The 26,438-nt window shown below is 40.1% G+C and overlaps 1 protein-coding gene across 3 annotated transcripts in view; it reads right to left on the reverse strand.

The window, feature by feature from the left end:
- spg (dedicator of cytokinesis spg) overlaps window positions 1–24,450 on the reverse strand; it is a 243,224-nt gene extending 218,774 nt beyond the window's left edge. For all 3 annotated transcript variants that reach the window (XM_065223144.1, XM_065223145.1, XM_065223143.1), the window contains exon 1: window positions 23,426–24,450. In XM_065223144.1, coding sequence (XP_065079216.1) covers window positions 23,426–23,459 — 34 coding nt within the window. In that variant the 5' untranslated portion in view covers window positions 23,460–24,450. The remainder of the gene's footprint in view (window positions 1–23,425) is intronic.
- Between the last annotated feature and the right edge of the window lie 1,988 nt (window positions 24,451–26,438).

Here is a 26,438-nt window from a genome sequence, read left to right on the forward strand (position 1 = left end):
TTACTAACTGCAAAACCTAGAAGTTCGATTTCCGTAAAACAGAACTGACATTTCTTAATTTTGATTTCTAATCGAAATTCGGCTAATCTCCGGAGAACACGCCCTAGTAAAACGAAGTGTTCAGAAATTGTGTTGGTTGCCAGCGTCACGTCATCCATATAAACTACGACAGAACCTTCCTTGATGAACGGATCCAACACCATATTTATAAAACGTTGAAAAACCGCTGGTGCATTGCGTAACCCAAACGGCATTTTGAGGTACTCATACTGTCCACTAGGTGTTACAAATGCAGTGTACGGAATAGAATCAGGGTCCATATTCACTTGATGGAAACCATTTTTCAAGTCTAGTACCGAGAAATATGTTTTCCCTTCAACTCGTTCCAAACAGTCATCAATGAGCGGAATTGGATAACTGTCACGTACAGTTATTTTGTTTAGCGAACGATAATCAACACACATTCTTCGTTCACCGGATTTTTTGGTCCTTAAAACAATCGGAAACGAATACGGAGAATTGCTGGGCCGGATGATACCAGCTGCCAATAATTCATCAACAATGCGATCTACCTCCACCTTATCGGAATAGGACAGGCGTCTTGGGCCATAACTGATGGGATTGTCAGACGTCAATCTTAACCTCATTGCATATGAATGTTCTTTTTCCGGAATTCTAGTAGTGTCCAGGTAATTTCCTTTAATAACAGTCAACAACTGTCGTTTGTGATTGGGTTCCAATTTTGGATTGATAGGAAACTCATTATCTAACTCAATGGCATAAATATCTGGAATGAAGGAATCTCCAACAGGGTCATTAAACTGTTCATCACAAAAATAAGACGAACATAAGGGGCAACAGTTGAGAACTCTAGCTCTTCCTTCTTGAAATAAATCATACACACAATGTAACAGGTTATCTGAAATTTGGATTTCATTGTTGTTCATTACTTCAATTTTATACTGGCTTGATCGTGTATTGAATAGGATAATACCAAAAGCCTTCAAAAATTCACGTCCCAACAAAACGGGATGGACCATGAAATGATCTGGAACAACATAAAACTTTAACTTCTCGGAATGAGTACCATAAGCGACACGAGCTGGGATGACAGCGTAAGCACACAGGGGAAAATTACCAATACTACGGAATCCGGAAAACTTCTCATTGGGAGGAATCAATTCACTGGGTACTGCGGATCGCTTAACAAGATTGATCGGACTGCCCGTATCGAAAAGAGAAAGAAAATTTCTTAATGGATGCACTTTCCTCCCAGATAGAAAAGCAACACTTACCAGATTCAGCTCGGAAAGAACTGCACTCAATTGGGTGTTGGGGTTATCGACCGGTTTGGCTCCACGGAAGTCGTCCACTAGTGCCACTTCATCCTTATTGCGTGGCGATGGTTTGGGACAGTCCTTGATGGTGTGTTCTCTAGAACCACAACGGAAGCAGGATCCTGGCTGTCGGCGAGGCTCTGGACAGCGAGCGGAAACGTGTCCTTTGCCGGAACAATTGTAGCATCGTAATTCGGAATCGGAACCACCCTTAGCCTTCGGTTTGTTGTGTGCCGGAACAGATAGAGTATCACGAACGGAACTGGAACGTATTTCACGGAGCTGCGCATATCGTCGGGCTAGTTGTTTCAGTTGCATCATGTCCTTGGCCGGATAGAGGACGGAAATATCGGCGGAACGATCACGGAATCCATCGACGATCATCTGTACGGTCTGGGCCTCGTCAATGTCTGCACGTGAAGCAATCTCTTGCATCTTGAGGATGTATCCCATAACCGAGGTCTTGCTGTTGATGTACGTAGTTTTCTTGAGCTTGTCGACGATTTCTGCCACCGTGAATGGGTGACCGAAATTTTGTAGAAAATTTGCACGAAATTCGGCGTAAGTGACAGACCGGTCCACACGCAAGAACCATTCTGCCTCTGTGCCCGGCTCCATTAGTCTGCGGATGCATTTCAATCGGAAATCCGCATCTCCTCGAACTGAATCACAAGCCCGTTCAAAATCATTCAGCCAACTCTGTGGAACGTAGGAGTCGCTGCCAGCAAACAGTGGAACCAGGCATTTTACATCCTGGAAATCTGGTGGTCGGACATACAGAAATTCGTTGCCGGCCAGCTCCCGACGCAGGTCTGCGATCTTCTTCTTCTTCTGCAAAATCCGGATTTCTTCATCCAGTGCCTCTTCCGCGTTGTCTTCCTCCTCGTTGTCCTCTTCTTCATTGTACTCCTCCTCGTTTGCAGCGCGATTATCCGGATGGCTGTCATAGAGAGCTCGCAGGTGTCGAATGGTTGCTGAAGCCGGAACCTCAATGTCGTGTGCCTGCAACCATTCCTGAAGCTCTTGCTTGTTCATCCGGTTTTCCATACTCACTTCCACAGGAATCACCGAAAATTCTTCTAAACAGATCGAATCCCACTTCTGAAGTTGTGGAGTCAATCAAACAATTAAAACACGCGGTTCACTTTGCTTTAACTTTATATTTTTTCCCGTCCGAACGTGGTGAGGGTTGAGAGACAATTGATTCTCCTTTTTTTCTGGCTCACGCTCGTACCTACTTTTCCATTCATACTTCACACACACAGCCATATATACCGGAAGTCAGTCGCGTTCACACTCACATTCGCTCGATGCAACAGTGCTGCCAGCGGACCACAAATCACAAAACAACACACATAAATCTAAATACTCAGAATACTACAATTTAAAACTTCTTCAACAGTCTAGACTTACCTGGTGTTATTAAAACTGCCTAAACGATTACTGAATTTCTTTAAAGTTCTCTAGACTGCTCTGAATTTATCAGTATACAACAGACCATTTTCCTTGAGTATTCTAACGATTATAAACGCTCACTTATGTTCCCTGAAGTTATCTATGCTTATCTGAAGTTCTCTAAATTTGTTTAATAATCCGACAAATTTTCTAATATATATATTCAAAATTCCTCGACGTTTTCGGATCAATCATAGAATTCTTGGAATACCCCATAACTCAACGGAGTTCCTTGTAAGTCGCTGCAAATTGCCTTAAGTTAATGGGATTATTCTGAAGCTATCTGATCGTCCTCGAAGTACTCGGAACTTTGCTGAATATCATGAAACTATCTAAATTTATTTAGCCGGCACCGCGGGGAGGTAGGGATAGGAGTTACTGGACAAGAGGCTAAGGACCGCTAGTGGGGTCCTTAGGTAAAAAAATTAGGTTACAATTCACAATTTATTGGCCTAGAACCAAACCGTGGAATATAATACTGTACGGTAAAGATGGAACTCAAAAGCTGGGAAGAACAAATGGTGATGGCCAACTGGATGGTCGTCACGAAGTGCAACCAGTCGAAAAGATTTATAACTCCAAATGTACTTCTTCTTCTTCTTATTCGCATTTCAAGCTTATTGCTTATCGCATATTAGCTTATTGCGTGCTCTCAACTTAGTGTTCTAGATGCACTTCCACAGTTATTTATTGAGAGCTTTCGATGCCTGTACCATTTTTGCATTAGTATAATTGTGTGGCAAGTCCAATCATACGTCTATGCCCAGGGAAGTCGAGAAATTTTCCAACCCGAAAAATTCCTAGACCGGACCGGGAATTGAACCCAGCCACCTCCAGCATGGTCTTGCTTTGTAGCTGCGCCTTTACCGACTGAGCTAAGGGAGGCCCCACAACTCCAAATGTAACACATAACAAAAAGCTCTTGGAGCTCTATAAACCAGCTCTTAGTATATACACTGGCCTAGTAACTGGGCACTGACCGAGTAGATATCATTTGAAGAACATAAGTCGGGTTCAGAGCGATATCTGCCGTTTCTGTAGCATAGAACTTGGAACCTCGGAACATCTGCTCTGCAGTTATGGTGCATTACACAGGCGTCGATCTAAATTTCTCGGTAGTGTTATCTTACAAACCTAGTGAAATTCGGTCTGCTAATCCTGGAAAGGTAGTTGGTTTCATAAGCCATATCATACCTGACTGCGAAAAGAAATGTTCAGGCAATTAGCTGTCCAGGCAATTAGCTGTCCAGTCATTAGATGGTGGTCAGCTTGCATGATACGAACAGTAAACAGAAGTACTACAACATCATTCTTGAAAATGTCAAGTAATTTGGTATAAAAGTTCTTCATGTGTGTACCATTTTCCACCAATACACCCTTTACCTAATATTATAGCATGTAGCGAAATAAATTTGTGATTACTGAATTCTCGGCTACACCACCGAAAGCTATTCTTGCATGTCTTAAAAATCAATAAAACCAACCAACCCATAAACAGCCAGACAGTCACGTCCCCTGCCCGTCTAGAATTTTCCATTTGACGTCACTATCTTCCCTCAAGATCCTCGCCGCGGTCGTCTTCCTCAAGCATTTCTCTCCTCATGCACATTTACATACTTTGATACCCATTATGCGACGATGGCAGGGGTAAATAAATGCATCCGAAATAAATACACAGTCATGCTTCTTCCTTCCTCTGCAACGTATAATTGAGTTGACGATGCGGCAACCAACGACGCCGCCGACGGTGGCGGCGGCGGTGGTGCACAATGTTGTGCGTGGTCGGATTTCATAATTTGATGCGATTTTTGAACTTCGAAAAACAACGCAACAGAATGCACATGGCTCCATTAGCACGCGGCTTAGATGCGAATATTTTTAGCCAGTCAGATTGGCTTCGCTTTCACGGTGTTCTGGTGGAGCAAGTGCATTAGACTGGTTCAACAGAATCGTTAAATTCCTAATGAATAATGCAAACTTCACTGAGCATATCTCAACTTTTGTACGAATATGCCATATTTAACATATATCCGCGAAGATTGAAACCCTTTGGATCCGTCTAGAAAAGGTAACCGAAAATGCACACATCCGACATAACCTTGACTTGTCGGCATATTTGGATGCAGGCCATTCCAAAGGGAAGAGTCATACGGGAGAAAATTCACACACGAGATACATGAGGTTGGCAACTTGCCATCGGGAATCCAAAAACAGTTCCTGACCCAATGCCCGCGAATGCATTTCTGAGGCGACCGACTGCAACTGAGCGCTTTTCCGAATCGATCGGTTCTGTAAAGAGAAAAGCTGGGAATTAATTACATCGCACACACCTCAAGGCCGTTTGGTCGCTTCCGGAGGCTGCCAATTAAATCCACTCTCGGAAAACGAATGTGTAATACCATACCAGTGGTACCATACCACTATGGTGTATAGTTCCGTGAATCACCCATGAGCTCGACTAGATTTACTTACTAGTAACTAGGCACGGTTAAATTTCAGATAAACTCTTATCGAGGAATGTGCTCATTCTTCATGGCACGAGCGGGGGAGGAGAGACGTAACGCGACTCGCATTAGCTTATTGTTTCGAAATCGGTTGGATATCGCAAACTCGATGATTGCCTCGATTGCAAGATTGCACAGGTTCCCATCCTTAGTTCCTGGAATATGTTCTCCCGTCAAGGTCATTCCCATGATGATGATGATGATGATGATGATGATGATCCACTTGAGTCGATCACCGCCGTCGCATCAAAGAACGAAAAATATCTCCTCCATCATCGCCTGCTGTTCCACTGACTGTTTGCTGGCCTGGCATAATCCGAAATGCAAACAAGGAAACCGACCGGACTGCTTCGTTTGTGCTCGGTGCTCAAGCTCAATTTGCTTCATGCTGTGATCGTAGTAGCGGGTCGTTGTCATTCTCGTTCTTGGGTCATACACACAAATGCAGCAGTGGCGAGTTTAGCGAAGAGCAATATGCTGCACAAGAACTGCCAAGTCTACAATGTTTTTGTTGACACTGCTTCGCATGCGGGCAGTACGGAATATACAACAAACGAAACCGATTCGTTTAGTTGATTGAGCAGGTTCATTGTGTTGAGGCAGCATACAATCGCAAAACATACACCACCCATACTAGAGCTGAGCTTGAAAGTAAAATGTGCGCGGTTGTATGAGAAGTGGTCAGAGCGGTGCGAGACGGCTAATACATAGGTGTAACAGTCGGAAGAAGTGTTAGTTTGTTTACTTAAATGAACCATGCCCATTTTGTTATGGCATGTTTGCTATACGAAATGCGCCTCGTGTTTATTAGCGAATTTCACATCAAAGATTGATTAATTGAGTAGGAAATCAGTTTGGCACGGCATTTGTGACCAGCATACACCTTCCGGTAGTATGAAACAGGTCAAAAACTGTTCAAATCCGCAGATAAAATTTGTGTTTTGAATTTCTGTATAGCAAAATAGTGAACTTTTCGTGAACATTAACGGCAAAGAACTCACCAACACTGGGAGACTGTGAGTTCCTGCCCACCTGTTCATTTTCCATCGTGAGAGCGGTGCAGTCACACATATGTGTGTGAGAGGGACTACAATAATACGCTACGGCAAATTGAGCGACCCGTCATCAATGGCCACGATGGAAAATGAACAGGTGGGCAGGAACTCACAGTCTCCCAGTGTTGGTGAGTTCTTTGCCGTTAATGTTCACGAAAAGTTCACTATTTTGCTATACAGAAATTCAAAACACAAATTTTATCTGCGGATTTGAACAGTTTTTGACCTGTTTCATACTACCGGAAGGTGTATGCTGGTCACAAATGCCGTGCCAAACTGATTTCCTACTCAATTAATCAATCTTTGATGTGAAATTCGCTAATAAACACGAGGCGCATTTCGTATAGCAAACATGCCATAACAAAATGGGCATGGTTCATTTAAGTAAACAAACTAACACTTCTTCCGACTGTTACACCTATGTATTAGCCGTCTCGATCAATGGCAACTGGCCGTGCTGCCAGACGGATGCGGATTTCGGCAACATATAAGAGGTGAAATTTCAAAAACACCAAAATCGACCGCGTTACGAAAACTGGTCAGGTTTTGACCACTTATAACTCTGTCAATAGCGGATGGATTTTAATTCTAAACAAGCCAGTCGATTGGCAATTTTTCTACGAATCTGCTAAAATGAACACTGTCAATTTAAAATAGGTCACTATTGAAAATTAAACAAATGTCCAACTGTTGCAATGGTGATCAAAATTATCACCGATTGCCTGCAAAAAGCGCTTTCCCTAACACAGATTTCAAAATCGAACTCCATCCGGTCCCGCCGAACGGTGCTTATCAATCACCGTGTGTGGTGGTGTTCAGCGCTCGCTTTGCTTTTAGCAAGAAAGTCATCTAATCAATTTTCGCTATTTTTATTATCTAAAAAACTACAAGGGACACTTCTATGGGATTGTACGCAATGGTAACGTAGGACTACGTGGTCTTATATAATAAATGTTATTTGTTAACTGCAGCAAGAGCTTGTGTTTTGTGTAGGAATAGGAATTGGAGCGGGGTTCTCTCTGTTTATACTCTTTAGTATGACTATGATTGCCCTGAAAAGAACCTTTTGATATTAATTTTAGTTGGAACATGTTCAGAAATTTAACTCTTTTAGAAAATATTGGTGGCCCTGAAAAGGGCCGATGATAGTACCGGCTTAAAGCCTTTGGAAAATGATGATGGCGTGTAGGCAGCTGGATCAGCAATCCCATATTCTTCGGTTCAATGATTGGGCACTCGCAAGAGTCTTGGACCGTCTGCTACTGGACAGGGGTTGAACTGATGTCTGCGACAGGTTGGAAGGCCGCAGAATATCAGTGTCCACCCAGCTAAAGCTCCTCTCCTTTTTATTTTTTCTCGTTAAACTCCTGCTCTTAACAAGTTTGTAAATCTTAGCCTTTAGCAGAAAGACGCCTAACACTTTTTTCGGCGAATTTATGATCCTGTTTGCCGTCATGGTTCTACTCCATGCCTGTTCAAATAAATTAGTACTTGTATTTATTTTCTCTACTGCGCTAAATCAAACGAGTAGAAATAAGAAGGGATGTTGGTTACGCGCTCGAATAATTGAAAATTAGATAAATTTTTAATCGAATAGCTGGAAAAATCTTCGTAAATCGAATAATTGGACTTTTAGGCATCTTTCGCCGTTTATCGCCGCTAGCAAGCAGATTTGTGGGAAGTTATCAAGCCGGTTTTGTGGACGGGCGATCGACAACGGACCAAATCTTTACGTTGCGACAGATCCTCCAAAAGTGTCGTGAATATCAAGTCCCTACGCACCACCTATTCATCGATTTCAAGGCCGCTTATGATGCTATTGACTGTGAAGAGCTATGGAAGATTATGGACCAGAACGGTTTTCCTGGGAAGCTGACTGATCAGGGCTACGATGGATGGTGTACAGTGCTGGGTGGAGATATCGGGTGCGTTATCGGACTCGTTTGAAACTCGCAAAGGACTTCGACAAGCCGATGGTCTTTTCTGCCTCCTGTTCAACATTGCGCTAGAAGGTGTTATGAAACGTGCGGACTTTAACATGCGGGGCACGATCTTCAATAAGTCCAGCCAGTTCATCTGCTTCGCTGACGACGTGGACATTGTCGGAAGAACGTTTCAGGCCGTGGTGGAGCAGTACACCAGGCTGAAACGTGAAGCAGAGAAGGTTGGATTAAAGGTGAAAACGTCGAAGACAAAGTATCTGTTAGCTGGAGGAACCGAGCGGGATAGGGCGCGCATAGGCAGAAGCGTGACAATCGACGGGGATGAGTTCGAGGTGGTGGATGAATTTGTGTACCTCGGATCATTCGGTGACGTCGGATAACAACTGCAGCAGAGAAATTCGTCGGCGTATTATTGCCGGAAGTCGTGCTTACTACGATCTCCACAAGACCCTGAGGTCGAGCTAAACTTCACCTCCGTACTAAATGTACCATGTGGCACGAGACGTGGACGATGCTCGAGAAGGACTTGCAAGCACTGGGTGTTTTCGAACAACGAGTGCTTAGGACCATCTATGGCGGGGTATGTGAAAACGGTGTATGGAGACGAAGGAACTGGCGCAACTCTACGACGAAACCAGTATCCAGAAAGTCGCAAAAGCTGGACGGGTACGATGGGCGGGACGCGTTATAAGAATGCCGGACAACAATCCCGCAAAAATGGTGTTTGCCTCGGATCCGGCCGGTACAAGACGAAGAGGAGCACAGCGAGCAAGGTGGTTAGACCAAGGGGAGCAGGATCTTGGAAGTGTGGATCGGTCAAGAAGTTGGAGACAAGCAGCCAAGGACCGAGTGAATTGGCGTAACATTGTGATGCAGGTGCAATCCTGACGGATGTCGGACCAAGATAAGTAAGTAAGTAGGCATCCCTAGAAAATAGTGTAATTTCATGTTTTTTGATGGTCCTTGCAAAATGTCGAACAGCAGAATTGCAACCAGCAAGTCTAGGCCAAGAACCAAAATCGGTGCGATGCTAGTTTTCATTGCTATGACGACGACTGGATTAAGGGGCTTAGAAGCAGAGGGGTGAAAGTGAATTCTCTTCATCGATTCCCTCTTTTGATGACCATGGCTTCCCTAACATATTTCGCACTATTTTTGCTATACGCTTCTATCATCCAAAACAACAAACGTATCAATGAATGTGTTCGCCGTCGAGTTATTAACGAAACAGAAAGTCGATGAAGAGAATCGATCAAAATCACTTGCACCCCTGCTTCCAAGTTTGGTTACAAGATTACAACTCTGGAGAGCATTCTGTGTGGTCCTTGGGGGCGTGTGGTTCTGAACATGGCGATGAGTGTGCAAAATGTTACGCAATTGCATCCTCCCTATTCGCACACGCCCGACGATCGGAGGCGAATCCCACTTCGACTTGTTTCGTCTAGGAATGATTCTCTGATGACTGTGTTGGGGAAGCAGCACATGCATGTATGTAATTGGTGGATTTGTTAGTTATTTCGACGCTTTTGGACAATGCTTGACATGTACTCTTTTTTCAATAGTTTCTCGTTGAATCAACAGTCGAAAGCATTGCTATTGATGCGTAGAAATATTTCTGATCGATTGGTGATAAAATTATTGAAATTGGTGCAGGGGCACCTGAGTTATTAACGTTCAAAATCTTTCATAATGTCGTTACATGTTCCATTTTCGGGTTTCACAAAGTGTACTCCTATATAAAAATCACAGACGTCAGTCCTACGTCAAAAAAAAAGGTGGTTTCCCTAACACAGTCGCCGAATATTTATACCGAGCACGTAATCCTACGTCAAATCTACGGTCGTGTCTTGAATACAACCTCTTACTTTTTAATATCGGACAAAATGGGCCGGATTGTTTTATTTTTTTAAATTCCGGGTTTTCCCGGTACAAATCTAAAAAAAATCCCGGTTTTTAATATTCAGTTAGAAACGAAAGTGGTCAATGATCAAATTCGTGTACAAACGTGCACATTTTCGAAGTTATATGTGGGTACTAAACTGAGAAACAGATACATTTTACCGTCACTAACGGTTATCTGACCAAATTGTTAACAGTGAAATACTGGATTTAGAAATTGTTTTAGAAATCTTGAATGAGATCTAGGGAAAATTCTTTGAGATCTCGGAACAAGAAAATGTGTCAACACTGAGAAATCTTAAACATTTTGGCAATTAAAAAAAACAACATTATTGTTAGGCTTTGACATTTGTTTCGAGTCTTAGGTTATGTCATTTTCTTTTCCTTTGCGTTGGATGAAAATAGCTTGGAGCTTGGACCTATCAGATTGACCTCGCAGGTGACCGTGACATTTTTTTTTTGAGGTTTGTGACTTATACAAATCTTCATGATCCTATATCCTATATCCTATGTAGAATAAAACAAACAGAAATGGACCTGTTTTCATCAATCTGGAGCTGAGAAAAATAATCAAAATGTGAGATTTCCAGCCATTTCTAAGATCACAGATTTTTCCCTGAAAGAAGCAAGGCTCTGGGACTTATTTTGGGGAGCATTTAAATGGAATTAAAGTATGTATTCCAAAGAAATGCAGAAGAGGATTTCTGAACAAACATACAACAAATTCTAAGAGCTTTGACGAACATTCCAAGATAATTTTGAATTTGAATTTTGAGTTGGAATTTCTTTGTAGAAGAAAGGAAGAAGTTCCTTTGTCTTTAGTCTCTCGTTTTTAGTCTTTGTTTGTATTGTCCCCCCTTCTCGCACTGGGCCTGGGTCTGGAATTAAATCTAGCAGAAAAAAATAAATAACGCTCTGGTATTGCATCCAATTGATATGTTCCAGTTAATGAAGTTTTTTTGGATTAATTACGACTACAATTTGATGGATAAAAATTGTTCAAATTTTGGCTGCAAAGATGGCGCAACGATACAAACTTTTGTATTTCGCAAGTTAGAAGTTTGCTGTCGTCGGTAAAGGTTGTAGAACGTAGAATTTTATGAAAAGTTGACGAAGACATAAAAACTGTACATCTTCAAACAACTGAGGTATACGAAGTTTTAGAAAATTTGCCTGGAATTCATGTTTTTAATATTGTATTTTGAACACCAAAAGAACACTTTTATCATTTTTCCTCGATCGATACTGATCAATCCAAACTTTTCTAGATCAATGGTATTATTTTTAAAGTACTGAAAAATATATATCACATGAAATTTGAAAAATACATGATTTTCTGAATGAATTTTCAAAAAAAATCAATTATTCAAAATTTACATCCAAAAGACTTTAATTCCTCAAAATATCTCTGAGATATATTTGAGATATTTGGATTTGAATCAAACAATATATTTTATTAAAACAAATGCAAATCATATTATTCTGTCACGTACATTAAAGGTGGGTCATGTTTGAATAGTTCAACCGTGCCAAACTTGAATTGATTTGATTATGATCTGCATTTGTGGGAGATCTTTAAAATTGGTATGGAAAAATATATGGAAAATGACTCTAAACATATGCTTGTTTGTATCGCTGCGCTATCTTTAGCATAGCATAGCATAGCATATGCGATTGTACAAATCGTGGGTGGCTGTTTAATGGTCAACTAATACGTTTTGCAGAAAATATCGTGTGTTAACACAGAAAATATCACTTGGGATTTGTGATTTTCCCCACACAAACATAAAATCTACAAAACAAGCATCGCATTATACACCTGGCCACATCCTTACAATCGCAGGGGACGGGAGGGAAAGTTAATTCAACATCTACTTAAGAAGGTGCAGGGAACCCATACTACCTTCATAGGTGTCACAGGACGGAAAGAGTTGTGTTAGTGGGAGGGTGAATGATTTGGAAGCTCTATTTGTCAATATAGAGCATTTTATAAATCAGTGACACAAATGGAATCTAAATAGATAAAATGAAAAGATCTCACCCGATTGGCCTAGTGACTTTGCAGCGTCATGTTTTCGAAAATGCTTTATTTAATGTTCCTTGAACCACCACAATCACTGATAACGCTCTTCTAGCTCGCATCCACAAAAGAACACACTCCACGCATAAATCAAGGTCATGTGTTTTCGGACTTTCTTCTTTAACACTACACAAAGACGTTGTTCATCGCAGCAACAGAAAAATAGATCAGCCTGTTTGTATCGCTGCGCTATCTTTGCGGCCAAAACTTAAACTATTTTTATCCACCATATTGTAGTCCTAATTAATCCAAGAAACTTCATTGAAGGCGTCTACTCAATTGGATGCAATACCAAAGCGTTAATATTTTCTCCTGCTAGATTGAATTCCTGGCCACTGGTTAATACTGGCGACAACGCTCTGATGAGACAACAAAACCCCACCCCCAAGCTGATCCTATCCTTCGACAATGTACTCCTCTAACCTCGGGTAAACCGCGAGTATTGGACCCAATTCCTACTAGACATAGAAATAAGTTAATTTTGTTACAAACAATGAACAATGAATTATCGGCTCCGTAAAGCTAACGCGATTGAGCCTTCTAAATAAATGAACTAGAGTAGAATTGATTGGGAAATGTGAGGAGAATAGCAGGAGAATTTTAAGGAGAATTACAAGAGAACTCAGATTGGAGCAGAATTAAAAGGGTGTTCTGAGGACAATTTCAAATAAATACTCAGGAATGCTCAGCAAAGACATTCAAGGCAATTCCGAAAAAAGTATCATTGGAGTCGCATTTTGAGGATGATTAAAAATAATCGAGGATAATTTCATTTTCATTTTGCAGCGTTTGGTGGGGCAATGGGAGCGCAAGTCAATCCAAAACCGAGGATAAAGGAAGGGTAATGGCTGAATAGTCTATGCGGACCAGTTGAACGCCATGGGAAAAGGAAGAGATTGAAGAGGTCGGTTATTGGAGGGTTTTGAGGAAATGACACATAGTACTAGATTTGTGTTGCAAAATGTAAAGAAACCGAAAATCTTGATATTTTAAAGCAACCATAAAAATAAACAGACAATATATGAAAAGGCTAGTTGCCTCCCTAAGCGGACCCCCCGCATCCTAACTCTTTTGTTAATCTACTTAATGTTATTAGGCTGTCTAAATTTTCTTATTTAAGTTCTTTTGATAATTATGATATCTCATTAGTCTAATTTAATAAATAATTGAAATCTCTAATTTACCTAATCAATCATAACTCGTGCTAAACTGCTATGTAATCTAAAATTTAACGTGTTTCAAATAATTTTGACTTTGACTTTGATTTATGTTTATTATATCTTAGATCGACCCAGGTGACACCTTCAAGTGACTAAAATGCTTCACTTTGAAATTAGTTTCCTAGCTGATTTTAAAATTATATTAGGTATATGCTTCAACTACACTCACACGTATCCACTATATCGTCCCACAAAATTACGTATGGATATGTCACAATAGAAGCACGCCACCGTGGAAATCCCGAGCCATAGTTCAAACATTTATCCCAAACCAAAATGAAGCATATATAAGATTAGTTACAATACCATGGTGGTGTTTAATATTGTTCCCTGAGTAATACCACCTCAATGAAAACAACAACGAAAGCTTGTCACGCAAGTAGAAGGAGCACTGTTGGGCACTTTCTGAAATATTTCAATAGTATAATTCCCTTGCAAACCCAAATAAATCTATCTGCGTAAAAATAAATAAAATAAGAGTGATTTGCGGCAAAACCCACCAGTATCGCACCCAACGTCAGTGCCTATACGTAAGCGTACTACAACGCGGCTTTCAAATAAAGGAGTAACAAGTGTGATACTATCACTTCAGGCTAGAACTTTGGTTCTCTTATGCAATGGTTCATGAGAGAGGGGAAGCTCAGTAATCCTCATCGCATGCTCATGACGCTATTCTGTCACGGCATGAGCCAACGATGCCAGACCTAAACCAACCGTCTTCAACGCTCCACTATGAAGCATAAGATTAGGCCCGCCCACCAACGTCCAGGTTAAAAACTAGCCAAGGGGAGGGTTAAAAATAATCGAGGATAATTGAAAAGAAATTTTTAAGAAAAAAAAAAACATAAGCAAATTCCAAGGAATCTCTGAGGACAATTCCGAAGGATTTTTGATGAGAGTTTTGGGTTTAAAAAAATGGAGAAGAATTTTAAAGGAATCTAATTTTTATAAAAATTGCAAAAGGAATTTTATGAAGGATGTCAAAGAAATGCTGTGAAAAGGACAGCCCAAGTAGCATTGCAAGTTTTATCGAGGTTTTAAAGCATTCTACAAGTCCAAATCATTCTCTACAGAACCCTCATAAAACCAACATTGTTACTAGGGAGTGTTGCAATTGTTATGACCCTAACCAATTTCCACCAGAGATTTCTGTAATTGTATCGCTGTTTCCGGTTGGTTGAGAAATTCCAGTGGTCTTCAGGATCCCCAGTAAGTAAAGCTTGAGTTTCTTTATTTGAGAGATTTTCGCCTAAAGGCTGATTCGCCTAAAGCTTGAGTCATTTAATATCTGGACGCACTGTTTATTTTACTACAGTGCTCCTAGCGGTCGGATTTGGAATGTTCTGACAGCAGTTTGTTTTGAAATGTTTTCTCTTTCAGTGCTGAAAAAAATCGTTACTATTCATTTTGTTTAAAAGAAGTTATACTTGAACGAAGCTGCGAACCGAAAATTAATTTTTAACACCCACTTGAAAAATCCGACGTGGTCAGGTTAAAGCGACGTTGTTTAAATTGGCTAAATCGACTGTGTGGAGTGTTCTCAAACGTTTCCGTGAGCGGCATATTATCGTTTGGCACAATCATAGCAAGCGTCGTAGTGGAACTAAGAATCGGAAACTGCATTTGGAGGTGTTGAGAACGGTTAGGGCAAACCCAGGGCTGTCGGATTATGATATCGCCGAGAAATTCAATGCCAACCAAAGCACCGTCAGCAGGATTCGTCAGCAAGAAGGATTTCGATATTTTCGGGCCAGTAAGCAACCGAACAGGACACTGAAGTCGAATCTAGTGCCCAAAAGACGTACAATGAGGTTCTTACAAAGTACGAAGGATGCATCCTCATGGACGACGAAACGTACGTGAAGATGGATTAGGGGCAGCTTACCGGACAAAAGTTCTACAAAGCCACTGGTCGAGGTGATGTCCCTGGCAAGTTCAAATTCGTTTATGCCGATAAATTTGCAAGAAAGCTTGACAATGTATTTGCAGCTGTGGACAAGCAGCAGTGCCTAAAAAAATCTATTCTTCCGTACATTCACAATGGACCTGCAAAGTTTTGGCCTGATTTGACAAGCTGCCACTATAGCGGAGAAGTTCTACAGTTATATCGAGAAAACGGGGTAGATTTCTTCGAAAAGGACATAAATCCACCCAACTGCCCTTAATTCCGCCTGTTTGCGCACAAGGCGAACGTTTTGTGTGATTTTCTTGTATTTATTCTTATTAGTGCTGACTAGATTGATCCCCGTTTTCCGCCTCATATTATTTGTCAAAATCCCATCCATTAACCCCGAGCCGACCGCGGGTAATCGGTCACCCCACTAACTTCAACCCTTTTCCACTTCAACACACGCACTACCCAAAGTGAGCAAGTTGCCGCAAGCTTTGGCTCCTCCCACTAGAAGGATTTCATAGCTTAGCATAGCAGCAACGATAGAAAAAAAAGGGGAAGAAGAAGAAGAATTTAGCATATAAAAGTATAGTTGAAGATGCTAATTTCAAATAACAGACTGTAGTGGTAATTTTTATACGATAGATGGAGTAGATGAAAGCATAGAGTTGATAGTTCCGTTAGAGTACGGCAGTGTGAAGATTGTATATAGATATTAGAATAGCGAACTAGGACAACTTTTAAGGAAGGTACAAATCGGTTTTTTCATCTCTCTTTACCAAACTCCCCCTTTGGAGAGGGATGGTGAGGGGTGTCCCCCCCCCCGCCACCACTGGCAAAACAAACACACAGTTGGTACTTGAACGGGTCGGTTTTCATCTCTTTTTGCCAGTGGTGGCGGGGGGGGGGGACACCCCTCACCATCCCTCTCCAAAGGGGGAGTTTGGTAAAGAGAGATGAAAAAACCGATTTGTACCTTCCTTAAAAGTTGTCCTAGTTCGCTATTCTAATATCTATATACAATCTTCACACTGCCGTACTCTAACGGAACTATCAACTCTATGCTTTCATCTACTCCATCTATCGTATAAAAATTACCACTACAGTCTGTTATTTGAAATTAGCATCTTCAACTATGTAAATCGTTGACTTCACGTAGAAGTAATACTAAAAAAAAAAAAAACATATAGTCAAAGTATATAAAAGTAGCCACCTTTAGCGCAAAGCGCACACACGTGTACAAATACGCATTCTCCTTATCCGTGACAAGCCGAAAACAATCAGCCTTTTTCAAGGCTCACAATAGGATAATCCCTGCAAGTCGAGCATTTCGTAGCCCCCATCCATACCTTTGGTATTCCCCTTGAAGAGGGAATTGGCCGTACAGCTGGGATCCTCCTAGCCGAGGATTTCCCACATCATTTTCAGTGTCCGTGAGCGGACACCGCCCAATTGAGAAATATTGGGCAATTGTCAAACTGAAGTTGAAGAAGAGTGGAAAGGTGACTCGGGATGCGACAGAGATGAAGAGATGGGGGAACAAAACGGCCGCTCAGGTAAGCCAACAGAGTTTCCAAAATATGATGAGTGATATTCGAAGAAAAGTCGGATTTTTCCCTTAATGAACGGAACTCCCTAGAGATCTTGGAACTTCTCAGGTTGAAATTTTCTTAAAGCTACAACTTCTCAAAACTTCCTTGAAGTTTCTGTATTTATTTATTTTTTTCAAAAATTGACTTCCTTGAAGTTCACATAACTGCTCTGAAGTTCGTGGAACTCTTCTGAAATGCATGGAACTTCACTCAAGATTTATAAACGTTCCTAAAGTTCTCTGGACTTTGCTGAAGTTTTCTTTGCTTACCTGTAGCTTTCGGAATTCCTTAATTTTTTTAATTTTTTTTGAAGTTACTCTAACTGCCCTGAAATCCTCCGTACTTTCCTGAAGTTCTCTGCTCTACTCATATGTTCTTGGAACTGCTGCGAAGTTCTCGGAACTTCGCTGAAGTTTTCGAAATTTCCCTGAAGTTTCTCTGAATTGACCTGAACTGCCACTCATCGCAAGTCGGTTCCACTTGCGTTTTTGTTAAAACTGAGTTTTGCAATGGAAATAGTGTGAACTCAACAACTTTATAGATCTTTAAAAGATTGGAAAACAGCTAAACAGGTTGTCCCATTTCATAAGAAGCAATGTAACGAAGCAAAATTAAAATTGAATTTTCTCGATTTGCTGATTTATGCTATGGGACGAACTTGCCAGTGGAGCACTCAGAACTTCTCCTTCATTCGTGGAACTTCCCTAAAATCCTCGGGATTTTTCAGTAATATCATGGAACTTCCATGTTGTTCATTAGACTGTCATCGAGTTTCCAAAGTTTTCCTAAAATTATCAATGCTTCTCAGAAAAGCTTTGACCTTCCCTGAAGTTCCTGAAATTTTTCAAAAGTTCTCGAAACTTCTTGAAATTTCGCAGGACTTCTCTGAAGTTTACTAAATTTCACGGAAGTTTTATGAAATTCCTCGATGGGCTCGGAACATCCCTGAAATTTATACAACTTAGCTGAAGGCAGTGCTGGTAGCGATCACTGCTGTCAGAAATAGTGATTTTAAAAATAGTGACTAAAAAGTGACAAGAGAAAGCGCCTCAAATAAATGTTTGATATTTTAGACTAATTCAATTATTATCTCATAAACACTTATGTACGATATTAACCTTTAAAGTGAAAGATTCAATAGAAAGTTTATAACCAAAGACACGATATTAGTCACGGTGTCTACTAACTTCAAAAATCTGGAAAACCGGGAATTCTCATGAAATTTTTTGTTTCCTTAAAATACCTGGAAGGCTCAAAGAATTTAAAAAATTTCTTACTAAGGACATTTTAAAGAAAATAATGAATTTTAAAATACAACCATTTAATTTTTCTCGTTATTTCCATTCTTACTTTGAACTTTAAAGATTCACAGTGGATTAATCTTCAGTAAGAATTAAATTAAAAAAAAAAAAAAATTTTGGTTTCTAAAGACCACTGTCCTTTTGTGATGTTTCCGAAGTTTTTCTAAATTTATGAAACTTTTGTTTTCCCGCAATTTTCATGGAATTTGACGAAATAATTAATATAGTTCTATCATTTTCACTGAATTACTTCACATTACGATTACAGAACTTCTTTAAAGTTCTCTAGACTGCCCTGAATTTATCAGTATTTTTTGAGAACCCGCAACTTTACTGGAATTAATTGATTTGCCTTGAAGTTTCGAAAATGTTCCTCAGTATTATAACCATTATTGACACTCACTCTTCCCTGAACTTATCTATGTTTACCTGAAGTTCTCTAAATTTGTTTATTTATCCAGCAAATTTTCTGATATATATTCATAATTCCCTGACTCTTCTGACATTTTAGGATCAATCATAGAATTCTTGGAATACCCTATAATTCCATGGAACTCCTTGTAAGTCGCTGCAAATTTACTTAAGTTAATGGGATTATTCTGAAGCTTCGCTGAATATCATTAAACAATCTAAAAATATCTATTTCTTAAAGATATCGCTGCTTGCTAAAAGTTCTTCGTTGATGTTCTCTAATCAACTTAGCTAAATGTTCGCATTTTTTATGCTCTTGAAATCTTCATGATATAACACCCTTAAAATACTCTCACGTTTTCCGAATGTTCATAAAATTTCCAGGAATTCTCTCAGAGTTTTACTGAAATTTTCGGAAATTCACTGAGTTTCTCGAAACTTCTTTAAGGTTTCTAATATTTCCTTGAAATTATTTGAACTGCCCTTTGATTCTCTGACCTGTCTTGATGTTCTCGAAGCTTCCACAAATCTCCTAGTTCTATTGAAGATCTCGGTTTTTCCGGAAATAAACACCTTTAAATTTCCCTGAAATTCTCTGGACTTCTGTGAAGTGTCTTTAATATATATGAAGTTTTCATAAATTCTCTGAAGGTCTCTGTACTTCCCTAAAATTTGCGGAACATCTTAAGGGTTTTCGATTGTTTTTCAGCCCATCATGGAACTATCTTGAATTTATCTTAATTTACGATTATAGATTTTTAATCTATCTAGCTTTTCTGAGGTGCTTAGAAAAATTTGCACAATACCCCTCAAGGTTTCTAAATTTCTCAAGTTCGCTTGACACCTGTGAAGTCCTCTGAAATTCTAGTAACTTCATAAAAGTTCCTGGAAAGTCTTGGATGCTAAAAAAAACCGCTTTGAGGTTCTTACAGCTTCCAATAAGTTTCCCATATTTTCAGCGTGTTAACTTCCCTTTTGATCATGCAGTTTGTTTTCTAGAGCTTCACTGAAATTCTTAGCATTTCCTTTCATTCATCAGAATTCCTGCAAAGATCCTCCAATTGTTGTAAAGTTAATGGGACTGCATTTAAGATCTCTAATCTTTCATAAAGTTAATTACGAACTTGAAATAAATCATTTATTTGTTTACTTAATTCTGGCACTTTGAATACGAAACATCAAGACATTGAATATTTTTAGATCTTGGACTTACTTACTTGGAAAACTCAGGTAATTTTATCCCGAAAAATGAGTAGACATCTTATATAGAGAGAGACGATTAAACGTCACATCGCAAAGAATAATCAATCTTGAAATAAATTCACGCTAAAACAGTTGAAAATAGTGACTTTTTGCACGAAAAAGTGGCTTTAGTGACTTGGGCTTAAAAAAAGAGACTTTTTAGTGACTGACTTGAAAAAAGTGACCAAGTCACTAAAAAGTGACTCGCTACCAGCCCTGCTGAAGGACCTGAACTTCTACGTACTTTTTTATGTTCTCGAAGATGACCTAAGGATCGTGGAACTGTCCCGGAATTCTCTTAACGACCCTGGAGTTCTATGGACTTCCCTGAAGTTCTCTGATCTTTGCCTGGACTTCACTAAAGTTTTCGGAACTTTCTTCATGATTATGGTACATGTCTAAAGTTCGTGTTTCCAAGAACTTTTTTGAAGAAATTTGAATTTCACAGAAACTTCTCTAAATAAACGGAATTTTTGGTAACTTCTATGTACCTTCTTGAAGTTCTTACAATATTCAGAATGTTCTCGGAACAGAAATGCAACATGAACATTCCTGAAGTTAACACAATTTCCCTAAAGTTTTCGGAACTGTTTTGCTGAACTTTCCAGAAGTTTTATGAACTTTCCAGAAGTTCTATGAACTTCCCCACGAAGTCCTATGCATCTCTTTAAAAATTCCTATGAACATCTTCGAGAAGCCCTATGAACTTTCCCAAGCCGTGTTATGAGCTTCCTCAATAAGTCCTATAGACATCTTCTTGAAGTCCTATGGAATTCCCCGAGAATTGCAATGTACTTCTTCTGAAAGTCTAATGAACTTCCTCTAAATGTCGTATGGACTTCGGCGATAATTTCAGGGAGAATTCCTATACACTTATCTTCACGAAGTTCTTAGGCCGAGCTTAGGACACTTCTTGAGGATGATATGATATAGACTTCTACGACATGCCAAAGAAAACCTATGAATTTCTTCGAGGAGTCATAAGGGCATCCCCGAGAAGTCCTGTAGACATCCGCAAGAAGTACTATGAACGTCCTCGATAAGTTCTAGGAAATTTCCCTAAAAATCCTTTCATCCTATGACCTTATGCATTTTTTCAAAGTCATTTAGACTACATCGAGTAGTCCAACTGCTGTCCTAAATAAGTCCTATGATCTTCCTCAAAAAGTACTATGCTCTTCCCCAATACCCTTTATGTACTTCTCCGAGAGTTCCTAAGCACTTTTACAGGAAATCCTATTCCTCATAGTCCTCTAGATGTATTATGATCTTCCCCAAGTCTGAAGTTTAAACCCTTGATTACTTCCAGAATTCTCATGAACTCTCCTGAGAAGTTCATTGAACTCCTTCAAGAATAGTTTGTAATGCCTTTGTTTTGGTTCGGGCAATCGACAATAACATTAAAATAATCACTATGTGCACATTCAGTTGTACTCAAAAGAGGGTAAATCAAAATGAGCGTACAACAAATTTATACTGACCCTTTTTTGGAAATTACCAAATGTGCAAAAAATATCAATAAAAGCAATATTTGACAAATGAAGCATTACCAAATATGTATTTACCATTGACAAATGATTAGCCGAACAGCCAAAATGTACTTAGTAGAATTTCACAGAACTTGAGAAAAATGCAGAAAGGAAAATTTGGTTTAAAATGGTTTGCAGAGCTTCACAAAAGTTCACTGAATTTCCTTAAAAAATTAACAGAGCTTCAGAAAAGTTCGCAGATCTTCAGTTGAGTTCGCTGAACTTCAGAGGAGTTCGCAGAACTGAACTGTAATTTCCTTAAGAGTAATTTCACTAAAAATCACGTTTCCCAAGTCTAGGGAAGCTAGTTAGATTTCCTGGGAAACAGCTACAAAAGGCATACTAAATATAAACGTTTAAAGATAGCTCACATCGACCAGGAAACCATTCCCGGGAAATTAACTCTGTGTAGAACTATCAAAAAAATAAAATTATTTCCAGTGGAAGCTGATGGAAACTTTTTGGAGAGGGTGGAAGAAACTTCCAGAGAACTCAGAAATAATGTCCGGGGAAAGTTCGAAGAGTCTTTCGAGGGAACTCTGAGAGAGCGTTCGGTGCAAGTCGGAGGAATTTTTTTTTTTTATAGTCACTTTAACACTCTTGGGTCATTCGTGACTTGTCCGGGGGTGAGATTTGAACTCGTGACTCCGGCGTGAGAGGTATGGATGCTAACCACTACGCCGGAGTCGCCCCCAGTCGGAGGAAATTATCAGAGAAAGTATAGCTAAACTTCTACTGTGTTACCTGACTTATAACGAATATACGTTACTTCGTCATTGCAAATGCTATGCAAAATTAGACGAGTCATATCGTCATTGAAAAAAACGTTGTATTCGGGGTACTTGTATACAACGTATATTCGGTATAAGTCAGGTAACACAGTAGAGTCCGGAGACACTTCTGGGACAAGTCAGCAGAGACCTCTAGGGGAAGTTGGAAGGAGCTTCCAGGAGAAATAGAGTCAGTCAGAAGAAACTTTCAAAGCTAGACTGTTTAAAACTACTATATGATGTAGGAAGAAACTTCAGGCGGAAACCAGAAACCCTTCTGGGAATGCCGGAATAAGCTTTCAGGAGAAGTTGCAGGCAAATTTAGGTGGAATTCAGAAGAAACTTCCATTGGAATTCGAAAAAAAAAACCTTTCCCGAAGAAGTCGGACGAGGAGGGTTAGAACAAAAAGTTCGTCGGGGGATCTTGAACAAACAAATTTTGTATCGATTTTTCGATAGAAAAGAATTTATCGTGAAATGGCTCAATTCAAAAATTTCTCATACTGACTTACATTTTGTATGTTTTTATATTTACCTCAAGGCTCTGGGAGGAGGCCCCCTCGCTGCACTACTACTCAAGAATAGATAATTTAGGGTTTAAAACAATTCTCGTAAGATCCAAACAATTCCAGTCGAAATCGCATCTACCGAAATTTCCTGGCTTATCAACCCACAGATTGGCAACACTTCCTCTATAGCAGGCACAGGCACAGAACACAAAACAAGCAACGAACCACAGCAAGAAACGGTATAGCGAGCAGAGCAAACTTCTCAACGACAGAGATAATGCAATTTTCACAGCTTCCTCCTATCGCTGTGCACTGCAGTAGTGCCTCCGCTCGGTCTGTCTCCAACCAAACCCTTGTTATTCAATTGCGTCCGCATACTGGAGGAGAGATTATATTTTTATCACAACACAACAATCTGCTTCTTATCTTTTTTCCGTCCTCTCTTGGCGAAGTTTCTGAGATTTATGACCTTCCCTGCAGCTTCCTTCCGTGGATAACACAAAAGATTTTCTGAAGCCCGAATTTATCTCTGCTTTCTAAGAACTGGAGATTTTTCGATAATCAACTAAACTTTCCCTTGCAAGATGCATCATGCTGCTGTAGTAGGTAGGTACCTAGATATTGACTGAGACCCAGATATCGATTTTCATATTCCCCGGGATATGCATATAGGGAGATGGCACTCACCGACTCCGTATTTGTTGCTGGTGGGAATCCACATGATTAATCCTTAAAACGGTACGATCCTCCGGTTATGATATTCTATAATCGCTATCACTTAACTGAATAAACTGCGTTTACAATTGAGATTCACGTCACTTATTCCATCGTTCCCTTCGGGAACCAACTTCTTTTCGGTTTCGATTGGATGATTAACATTCGTTTCACTCACAAAAACTGAAGCACGATACAGCCTCCGGCTGCGAACCAATTATTAGTTGTGGTTTTCTTCTCTCAATCACCTTATCTTCTAGCTTTCTTCGTTCGACTTGACTCGAGCGAGACCAACCCTCTTCCGGTCAAGATTTCCTCTCGAGACTCTGTAGTTGCTTTCAAAACACACAAATCACTTCTCGGTGGTGGACACCTTGTCACTCACATCCCGCGCGTCCCAGGTGGGTTGAGATTCGACACTATTCGCAGAATTATTATTTTCACAACGACGACGACGGCGACCGAGAAAAATCAATAAATCGAGAGCACTCCCTCCTGTCCCGGACAACAGTAGCAGCAACGGCAGCGGCGCGCCTTCTCTTCCTGAAAACCAAAACACCACACACTCGCCCGAGACGGGGAAAGCCACCGACTCGCCTGGTTTTGCACTGCCAGCTGCTCGCCTGGACCACTGACGGACGGACGGGCGGATGACCTGCCAGCCACTTGCCACTTCAATCACGAACAATGCAACTTTGGCAGTTTCTAATTTTCCAATCTTCGGGAAAACCGCCCCTCTGCCCTTGACCACCGCTCACACCACACTGCCACGGACTTATAGGGGAGAACGGGGGGGATGCTGACTGCGTTGGCTGACCGTGGATAGAACTTTTTTCCGGCTGCTTTCTACTGGGAGAGGGAAAAAAACGATGACCGCACAGCGCACACACCGTCACCGTAAACTAAAATCGGAGGAAACCACGACGACGACTGCAGGTTTCTTCGCGGGATCACAAGACGACTTTCTTCCAGCGACGTTCGCACGCAACTACACAGTCTTTTGGCTGGCTGTCATCTTTCTCGGCTCGCGAGTCACGACGGACGGACAAGAGTGATTCTACAAACACTCCCGTACTACGAAGACGACGGACAACCCACCCACACATTCGTAAAAAGCTTGAATGAAAACACTGCACACCACGAGCGGAAGAAGACGTACTAGAGAATAATAAACAAAAGAAGAGTACGAATGCTCGCTCGTGTATGCGAATGCAAAGGACGGATTGTGTGTACAGACTGTACAGACACACACACTACCGTTATCCTGTTTACCGTTGTGTTCACTGCAGCGCAGCACACTGTGGTGTTTTTTTTTTGTTTACCGTGCTCTTGTGTCAAAGTCGGTTTGTTTTGTTTTTCGCATCCCGACCCGACCAAGATCCATGCAACTTACAGGTTACTCGTATTGCAAAATCCAACCAAGCGGTCATTTTCATATTATTTATTACACTCAAAAATATTACAAAACGAATATAGATTAAATTGTATGCATTTTATGGATTTTCAAAATTTATACATTGGTTCGATTAAAATTTTCGTCAAAATTATACTATGTCCGAATAACGGAGTGGAATTCGATCAGTGTTTACTAAAATGATAGGAAAAAGAACATCTGGATTCTCTTCGAAGCTTCGTGCTGGTGAAGAGCTTCATCCCGGCGGATTTCTACTGCACCTGTGATCTGCTGGGCAGCTAGGCTGCGTGAGCGCGAGTTCATCCTGACGAACATCGAAATTGTAAGTATTTTTTAAATAATATTCATAAAAAATAAAATAATTAAAAACCCTTCCTGAGACAATTTTTATTTTTATTTGAAAACAATAATATTTACCATAAATGAAATAAAGAAGCGAAAAATACATTTTCTCGAATAAACCGTACACACTGGAGTCGCTTTTTACGCGGTTTTTTTTACAAGGTTTTTTTTTACACGGCTAGTGCCGCTGAGTCGCAATTTACGCGGTACGTTTTTAACGATTTCTCGACAACGATACAACCTATCGACTTGATTCCAATCACATTATCCGTTTCAAGCTATAGGTAATCGAATGGCATACTTTAAAAAAAATCACAATTTTTTGTGTAAATACAGAATTTTTTTAAATATGTCTATATGGACCATAGCATGCTATAATAACGAATGGCATCAAAATCCGATTTATAAAAAAATATTTAAGCATGTGAAAAATCAAAATCTTGGTAGTTTTTTTTACGCGGTTTTTTTTTACGCGGCACGTATCCCCCGCGTAAAAAGCGACTCCAGTGTACTAAGTCTGCATTCTCTCCCTTTAAAACGACCTTTACGTCGGTACGGAGAGTTGCGATTTAGTGTAACTTTTATACTATTTAGATTTCAATATTTTGTGACTGCGGGGCTGGTAGTGGATATTTTATGCTATAGTTGTGGTTGTAGTGTCTAAAATAACGAAAAAGTGACCAAATAGTGAGATTAAAACAGACAAAAATGACCAATAGTGACATTTATTGATCGGAAAGAAATGAAAGATGTGGTTCCGATAGGTTCCGATCTGTCGTTGAATGCGATCCACTTTGAGAAATATTATAAACTCACAAACCAGCATTTTTCAATAGGTTAATTTCTAACCTCCACTTCCTCACACAGTACTCATTTTCCTGTCTCTATTTTTGGGAAACCAACCATTTAAGTTGAACTTAGATTCTGAACGCGAATTGGTTATGAATGAATTTCGGGATGTGAACAATTGAACATAGTTATTAATTAGGAAATCTTGAAATTGAGAAAAATTGAGGTGCAGAGAGAAAAGCTCAAAGTCTAGGACAAATTTGTCAATTTTAAGATAAGCAATTTTAAAGATCTCGAATATAGAAACTTCTGTAAAACTTCGAACATAGACAAATGTTCATATCTCTGGAACCTAGATAACTGTTCTAGATCGTAGTCCAAGAAAAATTATCATTATTCTGGAACGAGACAAATTGTCTCACTTAGAAAGACAATATTACA

Source organism: Ochlerotatus camptorhynchus, unplaced genomic scaffold (assembly GCF_037179485.1).
Source record: "Ochlerotatus camptorhynchus isolate MF236.1 unplaced genomic scaffold, CSIRO-AGI_Acam_v1.1 ptg000185l, whole genome shotgun sequence".
In the NCBI taxonomy this organism is placed as follows: domain Eukaryota; kingdom Metazoa; phylum Arthropoda; class Insecta; order Diptera; family Culicidae; genus Ochlerotatus; species Ochlerotatus camptorhynchus.